Below are 17,470 nucleotides of genomic sequence, written 5' to 3'. Positions count from 1 at the left end.
CACACACACACACACACACACATACACACACACACTCCATATCCCGGGGCTCAGCAGCATAGATGGCTTTACTTTAAAAAGCAAGCACATGTTTACCATACCACTTCTGAAAACCACTCATGAGATTAATGAACAGTCCAAATGTGGTCTACCCCGATATGTGAGGAGAAGGGGAGCTGAGTCCCGAAGAGCTCGGTTAGCAGGCGCTTCTGTTTTGATTCCACAGCACATCAGCATAAGCCTAGGCTCACTCAGCAGAAGCCCACACAGGACTTAATACACAGACATTTTCTTTTCTTTTAAGATTCAAAATACCAGGGTGCATGAATATATGCGCTGTTTGGGAGGGTGGGAAATGGCCCCTGTTATCTAAATGACTTAACCTTTTAGGTTTGTGAAAGAGAGTTCTGTCTAGAGACAATAGAGGTCATGCACTTGCAGAGGAACATTGTTAAGTACCCCAGAGTCTCCCAAGTAGCCCAGGACTCTCACCTGCTGCCCCATGCCCCACGACTCATACCTGGGCATCCATGAACGTGGGAAGCACCTGCTAGCCACAGTGACATCATGACATCAGGCAGGCTCACAGCTCCCAACCTGATGGAGCACATATCTCAGCTGGCTTCTGGGATGGGAGGGGCACATAAAACTCCACACACAGCCTTCAAGCTAAGGAGCGCTTCAGTTTAGACAGGGCTGCGGGAGCCACCTGGAGACCCGCGGTTCAGATGCCATTCCTCATACAAGGGAATGTTCTGTGAAGCTCCTGGTGCCTCAGTAAGTCACACTGAGGGTGTGACTCATGAGAAGAAAAGCCAAAGCCAGAGAACTAAAGAGGTAAGAATAAATAATGAATGTAGGGGCTGGCGAAAGACTGACTCCATGAGCAAAGTTCCCCCTGAGCCACCGGAAAGGATATCTCGCTGGACTGTCCTTAAGGGCATCGAGGAATCCCTTTTGCTGGGAACCTGTGGGAATGAAGCCGACATTTACTCTTCAGACACTCACCCCCTCCTCACCCCCTCCTCACCCCCTCCTCACCCCCTTGCTCAACGCTTCTCTCTACAGAAGAAGAACAAGTGCCTCAACACCCACTAAACAGTCTGGGTATTTCGTAAGCCTTAGGGCACCCAGCGTGCTGATCAGAGAATGTGGTTTCCGGAAGATGGCAGATTCAGAATTAGAGCCAACATCTGCAGGGCATGATTTTTTTTTTCTTCAATGAAAACAGATGTGTATCTGTATCTTCTCCCATAAATTATATCTTTGACCGTTCTTGTGCTCTTCTCATTTTAACAGGAAAACAAAATCCTACACAGTTTCCTCTGTTTTGCCCACATTTGTTAACTCTAGGCAGTAGAGGTCTTAGGAATTTAGCGACCAGTGACAGTCTTCCTGGGAAGCTATTGCTAACCAGAGTAAACAAAGATAAAGTTCATTTACTGACTCCTTTTGGGTGATGTTGTTACCCTTGTCCTGCAAGGACACATCAGGGGAGTTTGAGTTAAGCTGAATCTGATGAGAAGAGGGAGCAGGCTTTGTGTTTGATATGACATCCTACTTTAAACAAATTTTAAAGATTTGGTTGTGTGTGTGTGTGCGTGCGTGCGTGCGTGCGTGTGTGTGTGTGTGTGTGTGTGTGTGTGTGCATGACGACATGTGACCAGGTGTGAGTGTGAAAGCTTGTGAGGTTTATGAGTGTGTATGCATGTGTGATGAACGGTACAAGTGTGTATATATGTTTTCCTGGTTCTTATATACAAGATTGAGCCAGAGAAAAGAAGGCAGAAAGCTCTGGAACGCAGGGTGAGGCTCGGAATGCAACCTGATAGGGTGAAACGGAAGCTGTCTGAGCTCCCCTGAAGGATGTGCGATTGTAAGTCGTGCCTATTTCAACCATGTGGAGATTCCTGGTGCGGCAAAGAGTTTGGGCCCTGGTTAATTTTGCCACATGATGTTTTGTTGTTGTTGTTTTGTTTGTTTGTTTGTTTGTTTTGTCTGCAAGGTTTTTTTCATAAGAAAGTTTATAAACTTTATAAAAGAATGTAAGGCAAAATAATACTATTTCTGAGCATCATGTGCACACAGAGTATTGCTACTTACTCTGCCCAGGTGAACAATCGCTTCCTTCAAAACAACACCTAACAACACCCTTGGCTTTTTCTCTGCTGCTTTTGTGCATGAACCCACAGACCAGCTCTGCTTTTGCCATTTGGGGATTCAAAAAGCTACTGTGGCACCAGCTCCAGCAGGCATGGAAGAAGACTCCAAAGAGTACCAAGCTTCCCCCACAAACCCACTGACGTAGACTCTCAGGCACGTATGTACTCAGGGTTTGTGTCCCGTCTGGACAAGAGAATCACATCAGAAATGCCTGGAGACTAGAAGGGCTGTGAGTCCTTTGGGTAGCTGATGGCTACACTTGACTGCTGCTTAGAGACCAGTGGGAACCATTCTGGACCTCCTACTTCCCCAGTCCATCCCTGGACTCCACCCAAACAGGAGGAGAGGGAAAGGGAATCTACGGAACCTTAGCCTGCTCCATTCATAAGATCCACACCAGCAGGGGAAGATGATAAAGCCGCGCTGTTTAGATACTTCCAGAAACACACCAGAGCGAGGCTGTGTGCTTGCTAATGGGGTCTTTACTTCGGGAATGGCTGAGAGGTAGAACTGCTCACTAATGTGGGCAATGACACTCTAATGGAAGTTTAAAGGTCTAGATTTGTAGCTCAATACCAATTAACTTCCTTCTCACCATCCCCAGTTGTGGGAAAGGGAATGACTTGGAGACAAAGAAGCTCAGTATGAACTTCACAATGGTGAATGAAAAAAAAATGCTGCATTCTTATGCAAATAGGTTAAGATCACTTACCCTCAAATCTAACTTTTAAAAAAAAAGCCACATTCTTTATTTATCAGACTGTTCATACTCTGGCAGGAAATTAAGGATCTCATTGAATGTATATTTTGAACATATATAATGTGTGGAGGAGAAAACCCAGTATCTGTCCCCAACCATATTCTTCCTTTAGGGATGTATATTTTTAAACCACGGGTCAGTCGATACCATGACATATTCTTCCTCTAGGGATGTATATTTTTAAACTACAGGTCATTTAGGAGCAGATTCAGCTATTCGGTAGTTATCATTATGTCTGTACAAAACGGAGGGGTGAACCTTTCTGGGGATCCCCAGCAGACATCACTGAAGTTGGAGAGGGCAGGCATGTCAGTGTGATGCCTTGTTAGCGTAAGTGGGACCTGGTCCAGGTATCACCTGGAAACTGCCATTGGAGGGATGGGGTTTAGGAACGAGGGAGGGATGTAGAGGGATGGAGAAAGTAAAGCCCAGAGTGAGTAGGGAGGAGGGAATGGGGGATGGGGAGGAAGCCAGAATGGTCAGAAATAGTAACTCAGAATCACATCAGAAAAGCCAAGGTCAGGCAAATGATTACATACGTCACCTGTTCCGCCAGGCATACTTACGATGGATGACGTGTGTGATAACGAATGCAAATATAAAGACTGTCAGAAAGGACAGGGATAAAATAAACATATAAAAAAATCTGTAGTTTCTTTTCCCCACACAGTTGCCTACCCAGGGACAGTGGTGATCAAACTGTTCTGAAATGAGAGGCAGAGAAAAGAAAAATGGAATTTAATTAATAAGATATCTGTTTACACGAGGGAGCCCCTCCCTCCCAAGATACTCCAATAATATAGCAGAACAATATCGGATTATGTATTTCCAAACGGACAACTCAGAGAGGACCTTAGTAACACTGAGACATTTCAGGAGCATAATCATGCTTTCAACAGAACACAGGTGTTTTGAAACACCAGCTGTGAATTCCTCTCAAATGGTTACTGAAAGAAACAGTAGCATACATTCTCAAACTCAGAAGTAAAGACTTGATTCTTCCTCAAAAAGAACCTTTGTGTTCACAGAACAATCTTCCCTTAAATGGTGCCAACACTATCTGATGACAAGGACTGGGCGGTGCTGGGGCTGGGGCTGGGGCTGGGGCTGGGGCTGGCTATGTCATTGGGTGGCCCTGTGACACAGTAAATGGTCACAGAAAGAGTCTGAATGGGCCTCGGGCAGGACAGAGGGACAACCCTTTGTTTTCCCATTCCAGTTATAGTCCCTTAACTCAAACCAGTCGCGTACATTAATACATTCCTATCAGGAAATGATGTCGCCATGCTCTCTTCGAGACAAGCAAAACAAGGCATGAAGAGATGGGAGACTGTGTGCAGAGGCAGCCAGTTGAGCATCAGCACAATTAGCCCTGAGACCAGCCCTTTGGAGATGCTTCGTCTAGCGTATACACTGCCCGTGGTCTTTCCTAATGGCAGCAAGCTATGTTTGGCAACTGTACGCCATCACTCCACTGTGCCAAAGTGGAAGACCAAGGCTTCTCATTTTGGGGGAATTCACTCAGTGTCTGTCAAGCATTTATGGTCTGTCCTTCCTCTTATGAGCAAAGTGCTTCCTCCCACTATCCAGCTGATCTCCGATGCAGATTGACTGTTCTGTGTAATCCTGACAAGCCACTCCCTTCAGACCACCTGTGAGCTGGGGGACGTTCAGCATCCAATTTAGTTTTATACTCAGGGCTCTTTCCTCCGCTTTCTGCCTACCTATTTTCCATACTTTATCTCTCTGTTTGGGCTTCAGAAAACATAGAGGGAATGTGCTGCCAAGTGTGACTTTATAAATAAAATATAACAGAGGTGAGCAAGGTGGTGAGCCTCAGGAGCCACTAGTCATGAACTGGAACCCCTACACGCCATTTGTTGAAAAGGCACAAGGACACCTGGGTAAGGTTCTCGTGGTCTAGGAAATGGAAGGGACACTGGACTGCAAGCAGCATGAACAAGAAGAGGGGACAGCAGGACAAATTCCAAGTGCAGTGGCCTGGTGACAGAGCTGATGGCCCATAAGATGCAGACACTTAAGGACGGTGATTACTATTGGCGTGTCCCTGGGATTTCCACATTAACACACACTGTCCCCTAACCCCTTCAATAAAAACTGCCTCACTGTGGCTAGGAGATGGTGGGCTACGCAGTCTGCGCAATCTTTAGGGCCATGAAAACCTGCTGGGTACTGATAGATACCTATTATGCCACTGGTTATTTGTTTAAGACCACGGGACCTCTAATCTCTAATGCAAGCCACAGACCCTGACAGTATGTCAACACAGAGCCGTCAGCCCTAACAGATGTGCTTCCTCTGGCAAGGATGCTGTGTGCAGAGGGGGTGGCGGGTACATGAGAACTGTACCTTCCTTTCCATTTTGTTTTCTGCGAGCCTAAAAACAACATCTTCCCAAAAAAAAAAAAATTAAACAAGCAAACATCATCTTCCCTAAGACATTAGTCCACCACCTATACAACAGCAGGTCTGCAGGATGAAGGATGCAAAAGACAGAGGGAATATCTGGACCAGCCAGATTTTCCCCAAGACTAGAAGGCTTTTATTTCAAGCAACTACTTTCGTGCTTGACAGCTGAGTGTAGAAAATGGAAGTGGGAGCAGAAGCCAGGAGCTGATAAGCACGCTGGGCCAGACTCTGCCTTCAGGGGTACGCTTGGTTCTGCAAATCCTGCATTGAGACGGGGCCTCTGGAAGGCAGGAGAAACGCCTCTCAGCAAAAGCCACACGCAAGGCACAGAGGAGCTGTTGGCATCTAGAAGCCTCCAGAGGCCAAGGTTTTATTCCGTGTGGCCCATTTCCACAGGGCGGGCCTTTTGATTTTTAGTTCAGAAATCTTTAAATCTAGCCAAACAACGCTGCTGCCATCTCTTGACTGCAGGACAGACAGCCAAGGGTGACCCTTTGAGTCTTGTGGTCTCCTGGAGGCTTCTGGGAAGCTAGCACTTTCAGGTTGAGCTTGGTGCCTGGCTCTCCCGAAGCCTGGCCTGGAAGTCATTTCCCTTAGAACTGGGTCTTGTTGCAACTTTCTTGGTGGACAAAGTCCCACTAAAACTGCAGGTGCACGGAGCCATTCTCCGTGGACTGTCTCTCGTGTCTTCTGCAGATGTGGTGTTCACAGTGGCTACCGGGTCTGAGGCTCCCTGGCCTCTCTGGGGATGCAGAAATCAGGTATCATGGGCCTGTGAACCTGCAGTCCCCTCTACCCCAACACCGAGCTTGCAGCTTACATCTCTCCTGTTTTCCCTGCACCACCCATGAGCTAGAGAGGCTTGGCACGCCCCTTCCTCTTCACTGTGGACTCTCTGCATGTGTAAAATCATTCATCTGGAGGCTCAAGAGCCAACGGCACGTTGACAATGCCAAAATGGCCACGTCCTACCTTCAGCGATAGATGCCTGCTAGATCTGGCTAGCATCTCAGATATGCCTTCTCCAATTAGACTTCCTGTTGTTCTTGCCCCACTATGAGCCTCTCTCGACTACTATCAAGCCAGCTACCTAACTCAGAAACCGGGACTCTACTGCTGACCTCGTCCCTCCCTCTCCAGCTACATAATCAATGAGCAAGTCCCATGGGTGCTGCCCCACTTTCATTGGAAGCCACGTTAGTTTTTCATGTGCTCTCATCTGCTAAAATACTGACTAGGCTCTAATCCAACAGATATTTACCAGGTGACTGAAGATATCTATGTATCACCAGAAACCTAAGAACACTCTATAAAATGATGAGTTAGTTGGCCGGGGCCATCCTGCTCATACCCTGGACAGCTTTCTGCTGCTTCTTTCTTACTCTGCTATCCTACCCCCACCTCATGATTCCCGAGGACAGAATGGGGGTCTTTCTAATCAGCTTTATAACCCGCACACTCGTATGCACTATTTACAGGAACAAATGACTTTCAGTGCCTGTAGCAGGCTTAGGAGTGAGGCCATGCCAGGGGGGGCAGTTGATGGCCTTGAACAAGGGTGGTGGAAGGGCAGATGCCGGGAGAGCCAAACACAAGGAAATGCTCAGAGAGGTCAGGGGGCTGGGTAATGCACTGGGCAAGCAAGTGGCCAGCTGTAATGGTGGGTAAAACCCCAGTGACTGTTGGGGGCAGGGTGGCTCACTTGGAGTGGGATCCGGAGGATGCAGGGGTACCACATCACCTGCCTCAGCTCCCGAAGCAAGGAGAGAACGTTATCCGAGGGGACACCATCCAAGAAAAGGTAGCAGGGTCCTACCTTACAGCCTTGATTTATGAATGATTAAAGGAAGCTTCCAGACACATAGTTCCAGCTAGAAGCATGACTTCCTATTATGGATGACAGACCTCTGCCATCTCTCCTGTTCTCCATGACACAGACCAGGAAGCCCTGAGAAAAGCTAACAGCCTGGAAATCAATGGTGGCCCCCCCTGGAACTGAGACTTGGTTCTGAGACACTTACTCAATAATCTCTTCTCTGATTAAAAGAAGACCTGGGAGGGCATAAAAGAGACCTGAGAAATAGAAACGCTGGATAGAGACTGGAGAGCCTCTGGATCAGGGACTAAAAGATGCTTGTAAAAGTTGTGTTTGAAGAAAGCCAGAGAAAAGAGTGAATTAAAAAAAAAAAAACAGTTATCGGGGTGGTGCTAGAGTATTCTATTAATCCCAGCACTCAGGAGTCTCAGGCAGGCAGATTTCTGTGAGTTTGAGGCCAGCCTGGTCTACAGAGCAAGTTCCAGGATAGCCGCGGCTCCCTGGAGGAGCTTGGTCTTAGAACAGAACCGAACAGAACCTGTCGGGCCTCAAAGCGGAGCTCAGAACTGTACGGATGTGGCCTGTGGTCCACATGGGTGCTCTGGCTGGTATTCAGAGCTTTTCCATTCCTTTTCTCTCCTCATCCCTCCTTCCCTTCCTTCTTTGTGATCAGGTCTCATCATGTAGCTCTGGCTGTCCTGGAACCCCCTCTGTAATCCAGACTGGCCTTGACCTCATAGCGAATCATCTGCGCCTGCCCCCGCGAGCGCTGGGATTAAAGGGAGAACCTTCAAATTCTCTGAGGTACAGGCCCAAGCAGTCTTAGTCCTCTAGAGTGTCTCGAGAAGCCTGAGACCCAGGGGAGGGAAGCCACACTGGAGGCGTGAAGCTTCTAATCTAAGTGTTAATTACATCCAAATTAAGTTAAATGTTTTTTAAAGATTCGAAGTGGAAAATTGCTTTTCTTTAAACCTCAGGCTTCTTTTATTTCCAAAAATCAGAAGAATTTTCCCTTTGCAAGGTACTTTGTGTTTGTGTTCTAGAACAAATATTGAGATCCAGTGACACACATCATTACCTGGCCTTAGGGGGAACACAGCACTCCTAAAGTAACCCTACAGGGACAGTTGAGAATTTAGCTTAGTGAGGGATTCAAGGACCGAGTCTTCATCACTAAAAGATTTCTATCTCCATCCAGATCTAAGCTGTTAACAGTGCCCCACTGCACTCAAGGCTGGAAATTACCCCTGCCTGGTCACTTTGAGACCATTCTTGCTTTGATAAAGCTTTGGCTCCCACCTTGTCAGGACCCAGGCACTGTGCAAAGCACTTAGCATGATTCGTGCTATTTATTTTTAGTCCATATGTGTACATGCTTGTGTGTATAAGTGCACATGTGTCTGCATGTTTACATGTATGTAGAAGTTGAAGAATACCTTTGGGTGTCATCCAAGGGATACTGTTCACTGTCTTTTAAGACAGGGTCTGTCAGAGGTCTGCATCTGACCACTGAGGTCAGGCTGACGGGCCAGAAAGCCCTGGGGATTCTGTCCCCACAATCCTGGCTCTGGGATTACAAACATAACCAACATGACTACCATTTTTACATACATGCCAGGAGCCCAACCTAGCCCTCCTGCCTACCAGGGAAGCATTTTATCAGCGGAGCCATCTCTCCAGTCTGGTTCTTACCATTTAGTTATCTTACTATCTAACATTCTTAGACTCTGTGCTATTAGGGCTCAATGTTATTATTCTACTTTACAGTTGGGGAAAGTGGCCATAGGATTGGGTGTTTATCCAAATTCTGAGCCTCTTTCCAGGGCTGTCTCTGATGCCAGTTCTCTGCCAGTCAAGGTGCCAAGCAGCTAGTTTGTCTCTTCTGTACAGCCGTTTGGCTGTGCCATTTCAAGGGTCATGTGGGCTGCAGGTCCAGTGAGGATGCAAGGCACGCTGCTGTACCGGGGCAGCGTGCTTCTTTTAGAAGTAAACTAGAGGCCCATGTCTAGAAGCCTCTACCTTCCATTGAAAAAGGGAGCCTTGTTCTCAGCCAGGGGAACACGGGGAACGTGAAGACTTTTCATGCGGCCATGGGAATCTGACAGAGTGGCTCGGTGCACATCACAACTGGGCCTGTGGAGCTTGAGTGGGAGTGGGGTCTGATGCCAACCAAGCAAGGAAAGAGGCTTCTTCCGAAACCTTCTCTTCTCAGCCCCCGTCCCCAAATGCACCCTATCTAATTTGCTGGAAAATAAAACCCTGTGACTTAATAGCTAGCTTTACAGAATTATTCCAGGGCTTCTGATGGGACTCAGCGTCTTCCCTTCCAAAGGTGGATGCATTTAGTGATAACTTTGGGATGGAAATTTAAATGCCAAAAGACACCACATCTTATCACTGCCTGTATGGAATTTACCATCTTGGCATCTATCCAGTGTCTTATAAACTAAGATTCTTTGGCTTTTAAACCCATTTCTTAAAAAACAAAAACAGAAAGAAAACAAAACAAAACAAAAGACCCCAAACAACAACTGAATCCCTCCAACATAAAAGCAGTTAATAAATGTAGACTTGCTGTCTTCATGGCCTCACCTTGGGCAGCTGTGTGGCCCTCTCCTCTCATCCCTGCCATCTCACTGGCTCCGGCCAGCTTCCCCCTCACCAGTCAGGTTGCTAGGTCTCTTTTGCACATGAGTTTTAAAGGAGTTTGACTAATGGATAGTGACAGTCCTTCCAGTCATCGCTCAGGCCTAATTCTATCCATTTGTCTTTTCAAACTGTTTGGGTTTGTCATCTGTTTTAACTCCAGTCTTCCAGTGGTAATAAATGTATGTCTCTAGGAGAAGGGACAAGCATGTTCTGGGGAGGCCGGCATTTTGATGCAAGTCATACTGTAACAGCTGTTTAGGAGCTGTTTTTGCTCCCCCTCCCCACCTCGACTCCCTACCAAACCCACAACAAAAGCCTGGGGTCTCTGCTTTCATCTTTTATCTGTCTCCCCTGCCTTAGAACCTGAGGTCAGACCCTACATGTGGGCGTGTTGATCAGTCAAGGACCACCCCGTCTAAGCACGGTGATCACTCACCTGTTTCACCCTGTTCTGGGCTGAGAAATGGAGATAAGACTGACCGAGTTATCTTACTGTCAGCCTTCCAAAATGTCTTCTTCCTCACAACGTCCGCCGCAGGCACCCAAAGTCTCTAGTCACCATCCTAAACCTAAATCAACTTAGATCCCGGGAGCATCGGACTTCACAGACCAGCCGCTCCAAACAGGAGCAATCACTGCACATCCCCTCGTGTTGGTAAAGACTTCTGCTGCACGGCAGAAAGACCTGAGATAAAGACCAACCAGAGCGCAGTGTCTCAACACATGTAACTGCAGAGCTTTAACTCTGGCCTCCGTCCTGCCTAGACTGAAATGCAGTTCAATACCCCAAGGACGGACTTAGTGTGAAGTTCTTCTACACATTGACTAATCCTTACCTAACTGTCCAGACTCCTCCTGCCCAGAAGGGGGAAAAGCCCTATGTCCTACACCCACCTTCTTGGTTCTTTTCCCCTTATAGCCTGCAATGCCCCATCCTCCCAGGTACCCACTGGAGGGAATGTATTTATTTATTTTTTTTTATGCCTGATTATCCCTCATATTCAGGCTGAATATGACAACAGGAGCTGCTAATTGCATTTCTAGTCTTTTCTAGCCTTCTGTTTCTGTTTCTGAGGCTCACTGCAGCCTATGTGTCTTGTTTTATGAACCACCATACTGACTGGTTTTGTGTGTCAACTTGACACAAGCTGGAGTTACCACAGAGAAAGGAGACTCCCTTGAGGAAATGCCTCCATGAGATCCAGCTGTAAGGCATTTTCTCAATTAGTGATCAAGGATAGGGTGGGGGACATTGTGGGTGGTGTCATCTCTGGGCTGATAGTCCTGGGTTTTATAAGAAAGCAAGCTGAGCAAGCCAGGGGAAGCAAGCCAGTATGCAGCACCCCTCCATGGCCTCTGCATCAGCTTCTGCCTTCAAGTTCCTGCCCTGTGTTCCTATGCTGACTTCCTTTGGTCATGATGTTTTGTGCAGGAATAGAAACCCTGACTAAGACAACCACTGTCACCTCTTCCAGGAAGCCCCCTTCAGTGTGGCCTCCACATTGTCGCCAGGGGGAGCCTTTCAATGCAAATGAGATCTCATTAGCTTCTTGACCTGCATTCCCTGGGTGACGCTTCTAGATGGCAGCACTCCTGTGTGTCTGTGCTGCTCAGAGTCCTGACGACCAGGTCTCCAGATGGTAACCCCCATATCTTGCTTTCTCTTCCTTACAGAACCACAACAGCTCCACCTTTGTCTGTGCTGTATATATTGGCTTTCCTCACTTATTCTGGGCCACTGCTTATAAAAACAACTTATAACAACAACAACAGCTACAATTACAAAAATCTGGTGGATTTGTAGTTAGGCAGTAGATGTTTGTCATAATAACCCTGAACATTCTAAGTTGAGGTCCCGATGTGTGTGGTCTGCGCTGTTATCAGACATTTTACTGTTGGAAGGGCCTGGTCCTCTAACTCGGTGTCCTGAATTCCGGTCCTGGCTTTTTGCCTGTTGAGAAATGCCACCCCAAATTCTTCCCAGCTCTTAGACTGTGACTCCATTTTAAGAACTGAAGTCAACTGTGACTGCTCTGAGAACACGTGGAAGTTCTGGTGAACCTCGGCAGAGAAACTATAAATAAAGAACTTATAAAAACCCTGAAGCTCTGGGAGACCCAGGTGAAGCCCAGAGGACTGATCGGTGGCTCTAAAGACAGTCAGGAGTTAACAGTGCACATGAAGTAGTCCTGCCAGCAGCCTTGGGCCTGTGAAGGCATCTTAGACTCTGCACAAGTTACTGTTTTTGTCTTCTGTTGGTCACAGAAAGCTTGCAAACACTCCACTGAGTCACTGTGGTCTAGGCAGGAGAGCTTAATACTCTAAACTAAGGCTTCCAAAAGAACAGGCAGAAGGCCTGTCTCATGGTCAAGGGCAGTTGTGTAGTTTATGGGGCCCCTCTGTGGAATGGAATCATGGGACAGTTTCTATAAAAGCTGTTCAGAACTTTGAGATATTTCCAGAAGGGCATGACATCTACCTTGGACTGCAAGAATGGACATGTTGCACACCTCTGGAGCCAGTCATGCTTTAATGGCTTGGAAATGACTTTCTGCACTGTGGCAGATGAACATGCAGAGGTCCAGCTGACTTTTTGAAAGGGTTCAAGGAGGGTTTGTTAAGCCAAAGCCTAGTGAGGAGTCTGTGAGCAGGAGTTGAACCTAACAGCAGCCAGCAGCAGGCCCACAGGGGCAGCCTGGGGCAGGAGGATAAAGCCCTCCCTGCTCAGCTGGAATTCACCACCATCCCCTGAACGCTGCCAGTCGCAGGCTCCCTGGACCTGGGATGGGGAGACTTCTGGCTGCTGCTGTCTTTGCCATAGCCAGGGTGAGGCCAACCGGCTAGAGGAAGAAGGATAGGATGTCAGGAGAGACCATGAAACCCAGAGAATTGGGTCAGCAAAGGGCCAGACCACCCTGCCTCTCCTCTGCTCTCTTTTATAGGACTGGAAACTGTTTTAAGCTCAATGGCCATGGTTCTTAGCAGTGGGTTGTTTTTTTTTTCCATTTCCTAGTACTTTAAAAAGCTGTTGAAAGCTACTGGCCTATCCCAACCTGCCCCCTACAAAAGAATCTGCATTTCCTGAAGCCTTGCTCCTGGACACCAGGGCCAAGAATTACAGGCCCAGAAGCGTAAATCATAGAAGTTGAAGTGACTTACTTCAACACCTAATTTAAAATTGTTTTATCGTAAGAAGACAGGCCAGTAGGTGCCTTTTTCAGTGTGGCATGCTAATATGCCATCCTTAGGGTCTCAGGAGAACAGCTGTGAAGCCCAGCTGTGGGTGGGTAAGTACTGTGGCTTGCCCGATATAACTAAGACGCTTACTCTGAAGGGAAGTGGTTTTGCTTGCCCTTTAAACCCTAGCTTCTTTTAACCAAAGGTCAGGGTCAAGTAGTAGAGTAGGTCAGTAAGTTAGTGGGTCATGACCAGCACCAAAAAGAACCAAGAGACTGCACTGGGCTTACCACGTGGTAAGCAGTATGTCTCAAGACTTCATCTCTGATCGGGGCTCACTGAGATCCCACTGAAAACTGTATTTCTTACCATGAGCCGCAGGAAAACCCAGGGATGAAAGCTATTGCTTTAGGGCACAGGGAAGGCCCTAAACTATTGCTGAGTAAATACACATGTGCTAAGTTGTTCTGGAACAGGCCTAAGTCTGTGAGTGGTCTTCATGTCTTTCCCATCCTGCAAGGAAAGCAGGGATACTGGTAGGATTTAACACTTAAAAACATATATGCTTGGAGGGTCTGTGATGTGTGTGTGCACTCGTGTGCGTGTGTGTGTGTGTGTGTGTGTGTGTGTGTGTGTATACATGTGCATGTGCATTCAGAAGTCAGCTTTGGGTCTTCTTTAGTTGTTCTCTGTCTTGTTTTCTAAGGCAGGTTTCTCTCTGGACAATTTGCCACACAGGTCAGTGAGCCCGAGGCTTCTCTCTGCTCCTTCCTTAACCCCTGGGTGATTACAAGTATGTGTCACCATGCTAACTTTTTTAAAAACCATATTTCCTAAGGGGATTGAATTCCGACTCCTGTCCTCAGGCCTAGGTGGCAAGTGCCTGGCCCAGTGAGCTAGCTGTCTTCCCAGCTCTGAACCCTAGCTTGCCCTTCTCAGAGGTTTGATGGTGGAACCATGGGTGAAGGAAATCCTGTCTCTTTCCAGTTGAGAGCACAGACCTCACTATAGAGCTGAAGGAGCAACAGAGTTTAGAAATGTTTCCTTCTTCTCCAAAAAAAAAAAAGAGGAGAGCAGGGGTGGTGATAGGATTCCGAGAGGAATCTTGACTTAGTCCCCTCCTGGGCCAGTGTTGTCCCTAAGTGCTACTGCTGGGGAATTGCCACCTTGGAGAGAAACAACCTGTCTCTCAGAGCTTACATGCAGATGGGGCAGAGACAATCTCCGAACAAGCTCGTGCATGCATCTGCCACAACAGCACAGGTCTTCAGCGCTAAGGAAGAGTATAGGAAGGGGCTAGAGGAGCGGGTCTGGGAGGCCTCCTGGAGGCAATGCATACCAACATGTGAACTTGAGAAAGGAGCCAGAGGCTGAGGCTAGGGCCAGAAGGCACCGAGAGACATGGTGCCTACCTAGCTGGAGCATAGGGCTTGTGGGATGCTCATAGGGCTCATGGCCTTCAGACAGGTGGAAGGCCGGACTAGTGTCTAAATTCTGCTTGGCAGTGGTTACTCTAGTATGAGACAGAAGCTGAGATGTGTGGGGAGCAGGAACTTGAGTTGGAGGCTCTCTGGGAGACTCCTGGGTGAGTGAGAGCTACTGGTAGCCCAGGGCTGCTGGGACAGGGATGGTGGTGGTGGTGGTGGGGGAGAACTAGGGAGGGAGGGAGGAAGGGAGAGAGAGAGATGGGCAATTGGGGGTCTACCTGGTAAATGAAAGTCCAAGATGTGAAGAGGGGTCAGGTGAGAAGAATGTAATAGGGAGTGCCCCTGGGACTTTCTGAGGAACACAGACATTCAGTATGTCACCAGGGAAGAGGGATGTGAGGCAACTATGTCTCCGCAAGTGGAAGCCTCTGGTATCAGTCACATCTACCAAGTCTGGAGTTTGGAAGAGAGATTTGTGCTAGAGGTAAAAAGTGTTCAGAGAGACTTCTGGAGAGCAGAGGGGGGCACATACAGAGCTGAGTCCAGTCTGTGACACACAGCCACAGAGCATACAGAAAGAAAGGACAGAGCAAGTCCGAGAAATAGCAGCAGGAGGGGGGGGGGAGAGAGGGAAGGAGGGAGAGGCGGGGGTCGGGCAGTCTGGCCAACAGAAACAGACTTCAGTGGAGTAATTACTCTGGCTTTTTCTGGGTGTTGAAGAAAAGTATTTTTAAAACTGACTGCATTTAGACAATTCCAGAGAAAGCAAGAAAGCACTTGGCCAGAGGTCATCCCTCTGTTGGCTCAGACCCAGCAGCACACACAAGCCTTGCACACAGCAGCCTTTCTGAACTGTGCGTGGACATTAACCCCAGAGAGGATGAACCAGAGCTCCAGAGATCCTGTGGTTTAGACATTTCTATTGGTGCGACATGTGCTTTCATTTTTCTCCTGTTAAATAGGCAGTCTTGTTCTTTTGTCTAAAGTAACTTCAATGAACAAACAAATAAAGGCACTGATTGCAGCAGATATCACACAGTGTAAAATGTAATGCAAATGTACCATGTTAAGTCATTATGGCCCTCTACGGAAGTGAGCTGGAGAGATGGCCCAGCATCTGTAAAGATGCTGCTCCTGCAGAGGACTGGGGTTCAGTTCGCAGTACCCACACTGGGCGGCCCACAACTACCTGCAACTCTAGCTTCAGGGAACCTGACACCCCTCTTCTGGCCTCCAGGGGTGTCTGCATACATGTGGATACACAGAGAAGCAGGCACACACATACACACAAACACGATTTTAAAAGAAAGCAGGTCTTAAAAGTGCATATACACAAGGGTCCAAGTCTTACATGAGAAAATGTGACAGGCGTATCTAGAAAGACCACAGGGCTGGTCGGTCAGCAATTCTGCTTCCGTGGATGGGTGGGTTTCCCATTGGACACTTACAATCGGTGTCTAATAATGTGCTGGCTTCCCAGATCGTTAGACGATGCACAGAGAGAGAGAGAGAGAGAGAGAGAGAGAGAGAGAGAGAGAGAGAGAGAGAGAGAGAGAGAGCTGGCTCTGCATGGGGAGAACTCTAGTCCCTCTCTGTGATAGTCTCATGCTGTAAATGAACAAACTGTGCATTCGGGGTACAGATATCCCCAAAGGGACAGTTCTGTTCTTGGCACCCCAACAAAGGCTGAACTCTTGGGTCCAAGATTAGAGCTTCCAGTGAGTGGCCCTACTTTTCTAGTGTGAGTGATCTCAGCCCTGCCAATCTTTTTTTTTCTTCTTTATATTTATTGGATAGTTTATGTACATTTCAAATGTTATACCCTTCCCAGGTTCCCCCCCAACCTCCTATTCTATCCCCTTCCTCCTTCTTCTATGAGAGTGCTCCCCCACCCACCCACCCACTCCTGCCTCCCCACTCTGGCATTCCCCTACACTGGGCATAAAGCCTTCACAGGATTAAGGGCCTCTCCTCCCATTGATGCCTGACAAGGCCATCCTCTGCTACATATGCGGCTGGAGCCATGGGTCCCTCCACATATACTCTTTGGTTGGTGGTTTAGTCCCGGGGAGCTCGGGGAGGAGGGGGTCTGGTTGGTTGATATTGTGGTTTTTCCTATGGGGTTGCAAATCCCTTCAGCTCCTTGGCTCCTTTCTCTAACTCCTCCACTGGGGACCCTGTGCTCAGTCCAATGGTTGGCTGCGAGCATCCACCTCTGTATTTGTCAGGCACTGGCAGAGCCTCTCAGGAGACAGCTACAGGCTCCTATCAGCAAGCACTTCCGGGCATCCACAATGGTGTCAGCCCTGCCTCTTCTCATTGGGTGCTCAGCTACATCCCTGACTCCAGGAGCTGCCTAGAGACTCAGAGTGACAGACACCTAAAACACAAGACCTTCAGGGACAAGGCTCATTAAAGCTTCACTGAGTCAGTTTGCTTCCACTCAGGGTACAGATTCCTGACTCTGATCCTAGCTAAGGTCCGCTAAGCCTATCTGACTGTGGGGCAAAGATGAATGGGGTCATTGCTGGGACCACAACAATGCCATGTAAGGGATCCGTGGGAGTGTCTGCAGCCTCTGTGAAGCGCCATGACGATCCATCTCCATAGGTGTAGGAAACACTTCCAAGTAGTATATTCTTTATCTCCACGGAGAAGAGGCCTCAGACTGTCTAGATCTTCCACTGTGGCCCCACAATGGTGCCAGGGCATCTACAGTTCTCCCTTCCATTCAGACTAGCTGGAGCGCTACTCATAGTCCAATCTCTGTGCTCTAATGCCACCCTGGGTGTTTGAGAAGGACTCGCCTTCTCTGTGGGCTCTGCCTCTGACTTCGTATGTGTCTGCCTCGATTCCCTTCTACGGTCCCAGCAAAGGGAAGATGTTGCTCAGGAGAGAGCCCACAGTGAGGGCTTCTGTTGTGGCATCTGTAACACTTTTGATTTAAGACAATCAAGGGGCTGGTGAGATGGCTCAGTGGGTAAGAGCACCCAACTGCTCTTCCAAAGGTGCAGAGTTCAAATCCCAGCAACCACATGGTGGCTCACA

General features: G+C 48.0%; 1 protein-coding gene across 3 annotated transcripts in view; it reads right to left on the bottom strand.

Annotated features, from left to right (window-relative positions):
- Zdhhc14 (zinc finger DHHC-type containing 14) overlaps window positions 1-17,470 on the bottom strand; it is a 261,329-nt gene that overhangs the window by 40,427 nt on the left and 203,432 nt on the right. For all 3 annotated transcript variants that reach the window (XM_021221201.2, XM_021221200.2, XM_029532868.1), the window contains exons 4-5: window positions 3,490-3,627; window positions 920-968 (exon numbers count right to left, since the gene is read on the bottom strand). In XM_021221201.2, the coding sequence (XP_021076860.1) occupies window positions 920-968; window positions 3,490-3,627 (187 nt within the window). The remainder of the gene's footprint in view (window positions 1-919; window positions 969-3,489; window positions 3,628-17,470) is intronic.

This window comes from Mus pahari, chromosome 21, assembly GCF_900095145.1.
Source record: "Mus pahari chromosome 21, PAHARI_EIJ_v1.1, whole genome shotgun sequence".
Taxonomy (NCBI): Eukaryota; Metazoa; Chordata; class Mammalia; order Rodentia; family Muridae; genus Mus; species Mus pahari.
Note: the sequence above shows the minus strand (reverse complement) of the source record. Positions and strands in the feature narration are given on the sequence as shown.